Source organism: Rhamphochromis longiceps, linkage group LG6, assembly GCF_057381845.1.
Source record: "Rhamphochromis longiceps isolate RC_006_pf linkage group LG6, R_longiceps_female_GT1.1, whole genome shotgun sequence".
Lineage (NCBI taxonomy): Eukaryota > Metazoa > Chordata > Actinopteri > Cichliformes > Cichlidae > Rhamphochromis > Rhamphochromis longiceps.
The window spans coordinates 21,792,620-21,805,048 of NC_140562.1; the positions used below are offsets into that span (position 1 = coordinate 21,792,620).

The 12,429-nt window shown below is 40.2% G+C and overlaps 2 protein-coding genes across 6 annotated transcripts in view; both read left to right on the forward strand.

Moving 5' to 3' along the window:
* Positions 1-12,429, forward strand: part of bnc2 (basonuclin zinc finger protein 2) — a 174,338-nt gene that overhangs the window by 41,004 nt on the left and 120,905 nt on the right. The window lies entirely within an intron of this gene.
* On the forward strand, positions 4-5,613 carry LOC146667926 (uncharacterized). Of its 2 annotated transcripts, XM_085409725.1 has the most exons (5): positions 13-115; positions 2,835-2,954; positions 3,249-3,666; positions 4,085-4,244; positions 5,308-5,613. In XM_085409725.1, the coding sequence occupies exons 3-5, from the start codon at positions 3,325-3,327 to the stop codon at positions 5,322-5,324; spliced, it is 519 nt and encodes a 172-aa protein (XP_085265851.1). In that variant the 5' UTR covers positions 13-115; positions 2,835-2,954; positions 3,249-3,324; the 3' UTR covers positions 5,325-5,613. The 2 variants fall into 2 exon arrangements, with proteins under 2 accessions (XP_085265850.1, XP_085265851.1); XM_085409724.1 differs by lacking the exon at positions 2,835-2,954 and having other exon boundaries at positions 4-115; positions 5,308-5,610.

Genomic DNA, 12,429 nt, shown 5'->3' on the forward strand with positions numbered 1-12,429 from the left:
TCCCCCCATTCTGGAACATTCTTCATTTCGCGCCCTTGGACAAAGCTGACAGTTAAGCTGGCAATTTTTGGATTAAGTTCATCTTTGAGCTATGGACTTATTTTCTGCACTAACGGTAAGAACTTTTTGACTTAATTTGAATCCCTAAGTATAAATGAAATGTTTACAAAGTTATGATGCTGCAAAGTAATGTATGGCACAAGTGCTGGCGAACTTTTTCCTAGCACTCAGGCAAGGCTAAGCTAGTTTAAATTTTTAGGTAATGTTGGATTTAGCCAATTTTCACAGTTTGAAAGCATTTTCTGGTGTCCTGTATACTGCTTAACTAGCACCAAAATTAATTACTGCGTGTACTTAACATCAAGTTGTACTTAAACATTATCTTGGTTTTTCTCTATGATTAGTATTAATAAAGGACTGTATTAGACCAATTTAACAAAGTTCTAGTTTTTTAGGAGGAATATGGGAGGGTATTTTCACTATCAGAGCAACCAAAATTGCTTTGGTGTTGTCTTTATTAGCTTCATTCCTCACGGCTAAGTGAGGAGGGTAGGCCATGAGCAACTAGTCCCCAGCTTTTGCCCCTGTGTCAGGAGCATGCACAGCAGTCAGAGAGGCAGATCAGTGAGCACTCTATTTCTGTAGAAGACATAATCATCATTTTTCTTGCCATTGTTCTCATTTTTCCAGAAAAAGCAAAAAAGAAAATATAGGTATTCTTGATTTGTTTGGGGTTTTTTTTTTATACACACTTTAGTATGCAACTTTATATGTGTAGTTGTTTTAGTGAGAACTTCATCAGAAATACTGTACTGACTCAAGAATCTGCCTCTTACTGTTGTGCAAGCTCTGTACATGAGGGAAACTGAATATTTAAGCAGAACTGGTCGGTCTTGTTAGGGCCACAGTGCCAACTCCTTTTACTATGATTGCTGTGGCCCTCCTTTTTTCCTTTTTGTAATGTATATTTGGCTAGAATCTACACATTTATTTATTTATAAAAAAGAAAAGCAATTGCTCTTTGGATGTGGTCCTAAAGATCTGTGATCTTTAAGTGTTTGTCTGATGCCTTATTTGTGCATGCGCACTGTTATTTTAATTTGTTTCATTATGGCTTAAATTTGTTTGAATTTTGTGCATGCTCCTTTATCAGCCTTCCTGCATGGACAGCTTGTGTGGTTATTGGCCAGGAGGGTTTGCAATTATCTCAAAACTTGAGATGTTTGTTGTTTTGATTATGACTATGGCTACTTATAAATTGCATAGTCACACTATTACAATAATATGTTATTAATATCTGTATATTGGTTTGATTTTGCTGTTGGACAGTGGAGTGAATAGTAGCAAGGGTTATGTGTGATTTCTTTCTTTCTTTATTTTTACAGACTTTGACATAAGAAGCAGTGTATATTTCAAAATTCATTTATATTTAAAATTTGATGCATGCCAGAAATATACTAGTAGGAATCTTTTTTTGAGTTTGTAACAATTAGAATTGTTACTTTATAAAGTGATGTCAGGGTCTTTTATTGTAATACAACAGCTTTTAAGGCTGGTGTAAGCATCACAGCAGATGTCTTTATGCCAAAGTAACTGAGGATAAAACACAGAAAAAAGGAGATTTTCCTGGAGTGGCTTTTTAAATCAGATAGCCTTAGAAATATTCTGCAGTTGAACAAAAACTGAAGAAAACCATGAATCAGTATATGAACATTACCTGATGCTGCTGAAGTAAAGCAGAGCAAAGTTACAGAAATTTTTTTTAGAGGTTTTAATAGTGAACAAGGTGAGTTTTTTGCAATTTGGCACAAAAAACAACTGACAACAGCGCTAAGCACAACTGTACACTGATGTATAATAAGCAAGGGAATAATGTGGAAAACATATTTCAGATGGGGAAACTTTTCTTGAAGTATACTACGAGAGAGCTGTGCAAGAAGTATGATGTTTTGTTTTTTTGTTTTGTTTTTTTTTTTCAATCGTGGTGGAAACAAGACAGGAAGAGGGAATTAATGACAGTATTTATCAAATGTGAAGCGTAGTTTGGATCTTCTTTTGCTGCTGGTTCAGTTAATTTTTAATTTTGATTGGAGAGTGATGAAACCTGGAGCTTCAGAATCTGTGAGCTGTCTTTCAGAAAGCAATGGAGCAATCTCAGAGGACAAAGAGCTCAGAAAGTTGTTGAACATTTTAGTTTCGTTTCACAGTAAAATGAGTCAGAGCATCATCAGGACTTAATATTGTACTCTGATTCTTTTGAGAATAAAACACTTGAGGAAGAGCACTACGATTGCGATGAACATGCTAAAGATTATGTTATCATGAAATTTATGTTGACTAAAGGACTGATGAAACTTTGTGCTATGGCCAACAAAGAGCACCAGGTTGGGGTGTCACTTTGAACGAGCTGGGTGTGGGATATGGGGGTAATGCGCAAGCTTATTTATCTTTGGTTAAAAAGTCCCCGAAAATGCAGACAGTCTATGCAAATTCTAACTGATTTCAGCATTCATGGTTTCTGTCAGGCAATATCTTCCTTAAAGTTTTGCAAGAAAACCAAGGTCTCTCATTGAAATTAGCACGTAGAAAGCAACTGAATTGAGACAAGTTTTGCTTTACACAAGCCCAGTTCTACTGAATAATATACCAAGCCAAATGTATAGATACTTTATACTGTTATCTGTATCTACAAGAATTCTTCTAAGTCCTGATTTGTATATTGATAACTGACTGTGATTATGCAGAGGATGTTTTGAAGCAGTTTGTGAAAGATTTTGCTTTGATTTATGGTCTTGACTTTGTTGGTTATAATATACATTCTTTAATACACCTAGCTCAAGATGTACGGAAGTTTGGCCCTTTAGACAGCATTTCCTGCTTCCCATTAGAAACCTTCCTTGGTGGAATTTATTTGGATTCTGGAAGCAGATTGGGAAAGGGAAGCGGAAAAGGAGGTAATTGTGTTGAAAACACCTTAAAAGCAAACATTTATTGAGATTATAAGAAGAAAAAAAACCTGACAGTTTCTTTAGCAGACCCTTGCTGCTCATCAGGTTCAGATATGATTTCAAAATAGCGCTTTATAACTTGTTGACTTTTAAAAAATTGTTTGACTTTTTTTTTGATGCCATTATATACATTAATGTTTTTAGTTTGTAGGACTAACCAGTACCCTAAATTATGTGTTTGGATTATTATTTATTTGTGTGTGTATGTTTGTTGTATTTTGTTTGTTTGTTTGTTTTAAGGCCAGTGATCCCGTCGAGCTCTGATGAGGATTGGGACAACACTGCGGAACAGCCAGAGACCTCACCACCATCAGCAATGGAGAATAGACATTCAAGTGAAACTCACTTCCTGAACATCACTCATCCATTTGTTCAGCCGCTACAACCCTCAACTCCTTCACCTGTGGTTTCACAACCAGTTCCAAGACAACTTCTACAAGCCACCAATACGAGCATGTTTGTACGTGTTCTAACCCTCCTGGAAGACATTAAGGACACTCAGAGGGTCCACAGTCGAATGCTACAGTCTCTCCTTACACAACGTGATGGACCAGTTGCTGCAGTATTACCCGAGGGTGCTGTATTTCCCATCCGGACAGTAGCAGATGTGGCAGCACTGGAGCAAAAACTGGCAGACCCTGTCTTCCTAAAAGAAGTGGTAAATAATAATGATGTAATAACAATATTCAATGATTAATGCCTCAATCAGTCTGTGTTTCATGCTAGCAGTTATGATCAAGGAAAGTTGCTGTTTGTTCGAACATGGTCAGTGCAATGAAGGAGTGGGAGGAGAGCTGAACAAAAGTTGCTATTTTTGTTAATAAAATAACTTCTCCAAACATTACCTAGTTATAAGTTGTGCCATGCCAAACCCAAAACTTAAGAAATTACTTTTGGTGAATCATTTAGCTCTTTGCATTCACATCAGACAGTGTTTGACTTTGACACCTAACTCTTTCTCAGTCAATTAGCATCAATATTATAGAGCCTAATTACTGTGTAGCTGTGCTTGCTTTCTTTTAGGTGTGACTGATGGTACTACTGTCAGTAAAATTATTGTCCTTGCGTGTCCTAAGGTTTCTGTTGTGGCAGAGATCAGAGGGAGCACTGTTGATGAAGCCACAAGAAGAATGATGGCCTTCATTATGGACAATGCTCTTTCCAGGCAATATAACTTCGTTGGGTGCCATGGAAAGCGGGAATTTCGAGGGCTTAAAGTTTTTGAAGTGCTATATGGTAAGTTCATTAGTTGTAAGATATTTTGTTGATGTTTGAATAACGGATGCTCACTACAGCTGCAGTCATTCAGAATCAACTTTTCTCTCCACCATTGTGAGCAGCTAGCTTCGCAATAACAGAAGTTTGACTTGATTGACGCGGGAATGTTCCCAGTTAGCCTAGCAGTCAGCAAGGAGGCTGCAGCGGTGCATTATGGGATCTGTAGTTTGTATATTATTAGCGCCTCATATCGCCGGGCCATGCATAACAATAATAGTACATCTATATAAAATGATCTTGCGGGCCGGATATAAATGTATGCCGGGCCGGATGTGGCCCGCAGGCCTTGACTTTGACACGTGGTTTAGATAGACTGTACAAATTGTGGAGATGAAACCATCAGCTCATGTTGTTCTGGAGGTTGGTGGCTGCTGGCAGGAATGACCACGTTTCTTTCTGGCTTGTAGCATACTTGAAGAAGTCTCTCACTAAACAGTTTTTTGGTTGCTCACAGAATGTGAATAAGCTCCAGGAACTCCAGAGCCAGCCTCTATTTTTTCCAGTGTAATTAGTAACACACTGATTTATCTGATGGCCCTATTTTTGATTTACATGAAAATTATTGGCGCCCGCCTGGCACACACCTCAAGAAGTGGAATCTGTTTTCTCCTTGGTAGATGTAGCCCTTGTTACATTTTACTATTTTGTTTTGTGTTCATTATGAGGTGCTGTACCATGCAAAAAACTGGTTAACCACTTGCCTGTTCTAAGCTCTGTGCCAATCACTGAGACAGCCCACAACACCAGTTATCATTGTAACTATGTAGACATCTTTTAAACATTTGTCTTAAATGTTTTAAGGTAAAATATTTCACATTAATTTAATTTTTGAGTGCCTACTTGGTAAATCATTTTGTAAATAGCTTTTCTGTTTCCATGAATACTCATGGTCTTCAAAGAGTTCAATGTAGGAGGTCAAACAACTTGAACAGCACAACCTCCAAAACAACTTCAGTACTATCGCAAATCTAATTTTGTTTGTGAAAATGCACTAATTTCTTTTTTTTTTTATTTCTTTCAGGACCAATGGATTGGTGAATGAGTGAGAAGCTGTGGTTTGCTGCATTTGTTTTTCCTTTAAACTGTATAACATTTATTTGTTATTGTTTTGTGTATACTGTGGACATTTTTGTCAACATGTTCTCCACACAAAAAATGTATTATATAAAAAAGCATACTGTTTTAAAATTTCATAGTAATCAGTATTAATAAAAAAGATAAACTGGCTTTGTTGTACAGGTGATTTAAATTATAGCTTACTTACATTATCCAAAATTCCATCTGGGCAAACACACTTGGGGCCACCATGGAAACTGAGGACAAAAATAGCTGGGTCTCAGGTTGGTAACCCAAGTGGGCCCCAAGTATCAGACCTGCTTCTATCCATCTGGGCCCCATACTCATTTATTGTCTGGGGCTGATTTGGGACCCATCATTAACCCATCTGGGCAAACACATTTGGGGCCATCATGGAAACTGAGGACAAAAGTAGCTGGGTGCCAGGTGGGTAACCCAAGTGGGCCCCAACCATCAGACCCGCTTCTACCCATCTGGGCCCCATACTCATTTGTTGGCTGGGCCTGATTTGGGGCCCATCCGGGTCCCATCAATAATCCATCTGGGCAAACACATTTGGGGCCACCATGGAAACTGAGGACAAAATTAGCTGGGTCCTAGGTGGGTACCCCAAGTGGGCCCCAAATATCAGATCTGCTTCTACCCATCTGGGCCCCACATATTTTTTTCAACTGGGCCTGATTTGGGGCTTATCTGGGACCCAGCATAAACCCATCTAGGAAAACACATTTGGGGCCACCATGGAAACTGAGGACAAAATTAGCTGGACCCCAGTTGGGTTTCCCAAGTGGGCCCCAAATATTAGCCCTGCTGCTCCCTATTTGGGCCCCACATATGTGTGTTGACTGGGTATGTGCACCTTAGCATATGCTATTTTCGGTGGGGAAACTTCGTTTCCGGTGTGATATTCGCACCTTGTTTACGGTTGGGTTTTTCCAAGAAAAGTCAACCAAATGGATGAATCAAGCGGCGATTTACATTTCTCAAGATGTCTTGAGCATTTACCGAATATATCTGTAGATGATGTTCATCGACTTGTCAATATTTTTCCCCCTCGCCTCAGAGCAAAATAGAGAAAGGATTCAAATTTTATATTTCTCAGTATCTGTATACAGTGTTCTCTCGTTTATCGCGGGTGTTATGTTCTAAAAATAACCAGCAATAGGTGAAATCTGCAAAGTAGCCAACTTTATTATTTTTTTTTTTACAATTATTTCATATGTTTTAAGGCTGTAAAACCCCTCACTACACACTTTATACACTTTTCTGAGACAGGCATCGACATTTTCCCACTTTTCTCTCTCGTTTAAACACTCTCAAAGTTCAAACCTTCGTAAAAAAAAAAAAAAAAAGTCCAGTATTATAGAATGAAACCGACGATCAAAACCTGTTTTCAGTCCCAAACATTTATTTGAAAAATAAACATACACTATATTTGATTTTTTCTATAAATAATGAATTTAACTTTAAGCTTAATTGCTTAATTTAAGTTTAATGCACTTTATAATCCGGTGCGCCGCATGGTCCCAGAAGTCCAACGTTTTTTGTGCAATGGTTATCTTCCTCTGCCTTTTGGGTGCTATGACGGTGCAAACCGTTTCGTCTGCATTGTTTTTGTTGGGGAGAAAACTTACAAACACACAGTACAGCACTTCCGAGTCACACTGCTAGCGATTGATGTAGCGATTCTTTACTGTACAGGAGAGACGGCATGGAGGAGATTGACAATGGTCTACAGCGGATCAGGACGCAGAACACAATGTGCTTAAAAAAAAAAAGCATGCAAAATTGCACTAAAAACATCCGCGAAACAGCGAGGCTGCGAAAGGTGAAGGATATAGCGAGGGACCACTGTAATTGTGAAGATAAGTCACAACATACCCTTCGTAAATACTAATATATAGAGACTCTTACCAGCAATCATTCATGTATTTTTTATATCCTGTGGCTTTTTTCACGGTTTGCTGACATACTGCGTAGGTGTGCACTTGACCAGCTGATATCGGCATAATGGGGGAAACATCTGGCTTTGACTATTGTTAACCTGTAGTTTGAATACTGGACATTTCCCTGTTTAAATCATAAGAACTGTCACTATACAGAGATGTGCTTCTGAATGTGGACGATTCTGATTTTGTAATGCAGTTCTGCTTGTGTTGAGTAATGTAAACAACCAATCGATCTACACGCTTCAAACGTCAAAATTGATCATTTGATTTTTTATGACACAGCAATGGTGAGTGTTCCCACCTCCTGCTCTTTGTAACTTAACGCGATCTTTCCGTTATCATATTTTGGACATGATTTTGGAGTCCACCTTCGCAGTAGCGATTGACCGCAAAATAAAGCTACCGGAAATGTACAACCCTACATCCGGTCTTAAAACAGGTTAGTTAGCATTTTCTCGTGCACAGGGTCTATGCCTCACCTCATTTGTTTATTTATGCATTTAACTATGCAGCATTTAGGTTACAAAAAGAGTGACTTCACCTACTCTTGGGCTAATTAGTGTTACCTTGGGTGTTTGGTACCAGACTTTTACGGGGGTGCAAGCCTTTTCAATAAACTGTTCAGCAGCCCTGTGGCATTACTCATCCTCTCCTCAGTGGTCTACCCCGCTGGGTGGATACTGCTGGTACAGATGGGGAGGGGCCGGTTGGTCTCAGCTTCAGTATTATTATCATATTATATTTTTGCCTTACTTATCAGACAGTAATATATCAGCAGCTGGTATATACTGTGCCCTAATCCCTAGTTAATATCCTCTCTGCATAGTATTATCTGTGTACCTTTCAAACTTGGCTGAATTTAGTTTTGTAGTAGAGGAATGCATGTGTGACTTTCAAAGTAATGGTTTTATGTCAGTATTAAGCATGCATACATATATTTTTAATTTTAAAAAAATGAGATAAAATAGGTCAGTAAAATATATTTGTAACAGTTAAAAGAGGCAAGCGTACTTGTTGTTTTTATGTAATTGAACAAAATTTTTAACAAAAATTCAAAAAGAGACAGAATTGTACCAAGTCTATGCAACTTTTTTGGTGCGACATCTCATTTCTTTATATTTTGCCAGGGAAATGGAGGAAAAGTGCAGTTATTAAGAGTATTTATTGAAACATGTACAAACATACATGGAGATGTGTTATATAAGGCAAAAACAGAGTTTGTACTATTCTAGAAAGCTTGAAAATCAGTATTTGACCACCGTTATTTTTCAACAGAGCTTGAACTCTTTTAGTGAGGCTTTCTTGTCTTTTCTTTAAGTAGCCTTCAGTAATAGTTCTCCAGGCTTCTTGACGAACATTCAAAGCTCTTCTTTGGATGTTGGCTGCCTTTCGGTCTGTTGAGGTCCGGGCTCTGGGGAGGCCAATTCATGACTGTTGTTCTATCCAGGTATGTTCTTACTGCACTGACAATGTGTTTGGGATCATTGTTACACTGAAATTGCATTTATAATTCCATCAATTTAAAGTTCTCTAGTACTACTGGTGAAATGTAGCCTCAAACCATGACAGAGCCTCCTCTGTGCCTAAAGATAACATTTTAAATTGTTTTTTGCTAAGTTGTAGGTTGTGTGTAGACACAACAGTGGTTCATCCCTTGAGTTAGTTGTCTTTTTTATGGTTAGATAATTCAGAGGTTGGTGTTAAATGATTTAATAAACAAACTATGAAATACCTTCAGAATGCCTGGACAAGGAAGTCTGGCTCTGGCTTGGGAAGAAAATATATAGATATGAATGGTGGTGGGAGACTTTTACACAGTACTTATTGTAAAAAAAAAGAATAAATTCAGCAAAATGATTACAGTTGCAATCAGAGAGTAAATACACATATAGTTTATGTGAAAATGTGAAGAGAAGAGACTGTATATAAAACACATGGCTGCACTGATATCACCAGTTTATGAACTTTTCTCACCAAAATTGGAGCACAGTCTTCTTGGATGGGTCCACTGGAGATAACACCTTGAACCTAGCCTTGTTGTCACCCACCTGTCACCATTCACACTACCTTATCTTTGAACGTGAGGCCAATATGTAGCGCATATATTCATCAGATCTGGAGGGCACCAAACCTCTTCTGGAAAACCCGTTGGCACAACAGAACATCGGGGAGGTGTTTGGTGCTCCAAATCTCTTTGAAAGAAAAGTGTGTGTATCTGTGTGCGTGCAGTTGTAGCCACAGGGAATGTGTGTTGTTTTACGAGTGCTCCTCAGCCGCCTCTTGGCTTGTTTTTAGGTTGTGATTAAGTTTGAGGAAGCCATCAGATAAATGAGACTTTGTCCAACCGGTAAATGTTTACCATACTTGGCTAGCGGGAGCAAAAATAAAAAAAACCCTCCTGTAATGTGATCAACTTGTGTAAAACATAGCACAGTAGTATGTTTAAGCGTGTAAGGTACTGGAGCCTGAATTATTATTATTTGAAACTGGTTTCTGAGGAAGAGCAACACAGTAATGTGGATAGATGTTGGAATGGTACACGCACTTCTGTGCTATTAAACACATCTATGCAAACAGACTTGAAGTTGCAGTAGCGCTGGTAGCACTTTGTCTAATTTCTGGACATTGTCTTTTCTTACTCAACCCTGCCTGACACGCTGGTCCCATGGTCTACCCTGTGAGTCTGTGCCAAGGAATTTGTATTTTCAAATGTGTATATGTGAGTGTAAGAGTGTGTGGGTGCCAAGCCCCTGTGCCCTCCCCTGTGCCCTCCCCTGTCTCCACGCCTGGATGCTAACCGCTAGTGAAGGCTAGCCAATTATCCCCAATCAAGCTACCCTCTCTGGAACTGGTGCGAGAGGAGGCTCCCACTAGAGCTTATACTAGTCATTATGGGGCACATCCTGACATTAACTTTCTTCTTTCCCTCCTTGAGTTTATCTCTCTTCTTTCTTTCTTTTTTCTTTCTCTTTTCCTTTTTCTCTCCTACCCATAAGTGAATGCCTGATGCAGACATAGCTGAGGCGAAACAGCAATCAAACATACAAACTAAAAGCACATGGGTGCTAATTCATGCCTCCCTAATAATGCATTAAGGAAATTCGGGGATGATGATGGAGGGGGAAAGCGTAGGCCATGCGTGAAGTCATTTGCAAAGGAAAAATGTGTCTTTCTGTGTCAATTGGAAATGCACAGTGCCAAGCATTTGCTCAAAAGTTTGCGTGTCTGTGTGTGGATGTGCATGTGCGCGTGCGTGTTGGCGTACCTACAGGGAAAGGGCAGGGAGGCAGTGAATTTTGGGAAATGTCACCCACACACACATTTCTCCTCCCCTCTAGAGACCAGGAGACAGATTGGAGTGAAATCAACTCAGGTAATTTACCCACATAGAGACAGTGATTACCTCTCCCTCAGTCTGTATTTCTACCCTTTCCTATGCTTTCTGATCTCCCAAAGTCTCTGAAATCTTTTGCTCAGGGAAAACAGAAGATCTAATTTGCAGTCCCAGGTCCTGTTCACCGAGAGAGCTTGACAAGTGTGATGTGAACTGTACAGTGTCATTGCCTCGTCTGTGCTCAGCCAGATCAGCAAGCACCGAGAGAGAGAAAAAGAGGGGGAGAGAGAGACCGGGAGAGGTGTGGTGCCTGTAGGTGATCCACTTCATTCTGCCCCTGTCTTGTTGTGACAGGACCGGCATTAAATGGAAGGAGTCACTGACGGAGCAGTGACAGGCCCAACCCTCTACCCTTCATCTGGGTGCGTGGGCGTTTGTATTATGTGTGTGTGTGTGTGTGTGTGTGTGTGTGTGTGTGTGTGTGTGTGTGTGTGTGTGTACAAGCCAATATGCAAGCTTCCATACACATTTCTTAGTATCTCACTGGGACCTGACAACCGAATGGCACTTTGTCCCACTGCTCATCAAGCGGTCGCTACGTTATGGTAATGACAGTCTTAGCGCTGTGCAATAAAGTGCACTTTCATTGGATTTCCACATATGCTATTTATGTGTCAAGGAGCTGGAGAGTGTGTGTGCAGAGCTACACATTTGCTATCAGGTTATCAATTATCAGGAATCACCACGCTATTTTTTAAAATTGCACTCTGTGTAAATGTCACAGAGAGTTAAAAACCCCATGATCACCCCTTTTTCCTTGCGAGATCGAAGCGGGCGAGTAAAATACTTGTGTTCTTTCAGACACTCGTTGTGTCTGTGTGTGCGTTTGTGTGTTTGTGGGCTGGCGAGCACCAAATGTTTGAAGATAAGCTCTCTTTCTCTCCGTTTCTATTTCGAGCCAATTAGGTGTGTCTTTTAGCAGAGATTTGGGGTATAAGTTGAACATCAGCACCCTTCATTGTTGAAAGGCACATCTCAAATTAGTGAGCGCCTGCCTCCCCCCCCCCCCCCCCCCCCCCCCCCCCCCAATGCCCAGCCTATCACCATCCTTCCCTTCTTTGCTCCTGTGAAGACACAGAGGCCCCTGGGGCCCTGAAATGTCTCCACATGCTGGAAATTGAATCAAACGGCATCAATCAAGACACCCTTTTTCCCTCCTCCTCCCCCCTTCGCTCCTTTTTGCTCTCACCCTTTTTTTTTGTCTGTGTTTGGTGTCTCTAAGCAGTCTGCCAGGTTTTATAATCGGCACCACTAGGCAGCAGAATTGGATATGAAGTCAAAGAAAAGTACTGTAAAGAGTATTTTGAGATTGCTGATGCTTTGAATTTGTGTTCGTTCATTTAAGTTAGATTGCTGGTGACAGTTTTTTTTTTGCAAGCATTCTATTGGCCCAGCGTCTTACAAACCCCATCCTGCTCACACGCACACAATCACACACACATGCACACACACATAGTGATATTATTATCCTCCTCTTCTGTGGCTCTCTGCTGTAAAATGAGTTTGCCCCAACTCCATTAAAACCCGCGCCAGCCTCTCCCCTGACGCTGCTGCCCTATTTGCATGTGCTAGTGAGCCACTCCACGGAATGAAGGATCTCCTCTCTTCCTCCCCTCCTCCTTCGCTCTGTCCCACCGGAATGCGCGATAAGTGGGCAGATGACATTCACGGAGAAAGACTGCAATAAAGTGACTCTCCCTCCATCTTCTTCTATCCCCTTTTC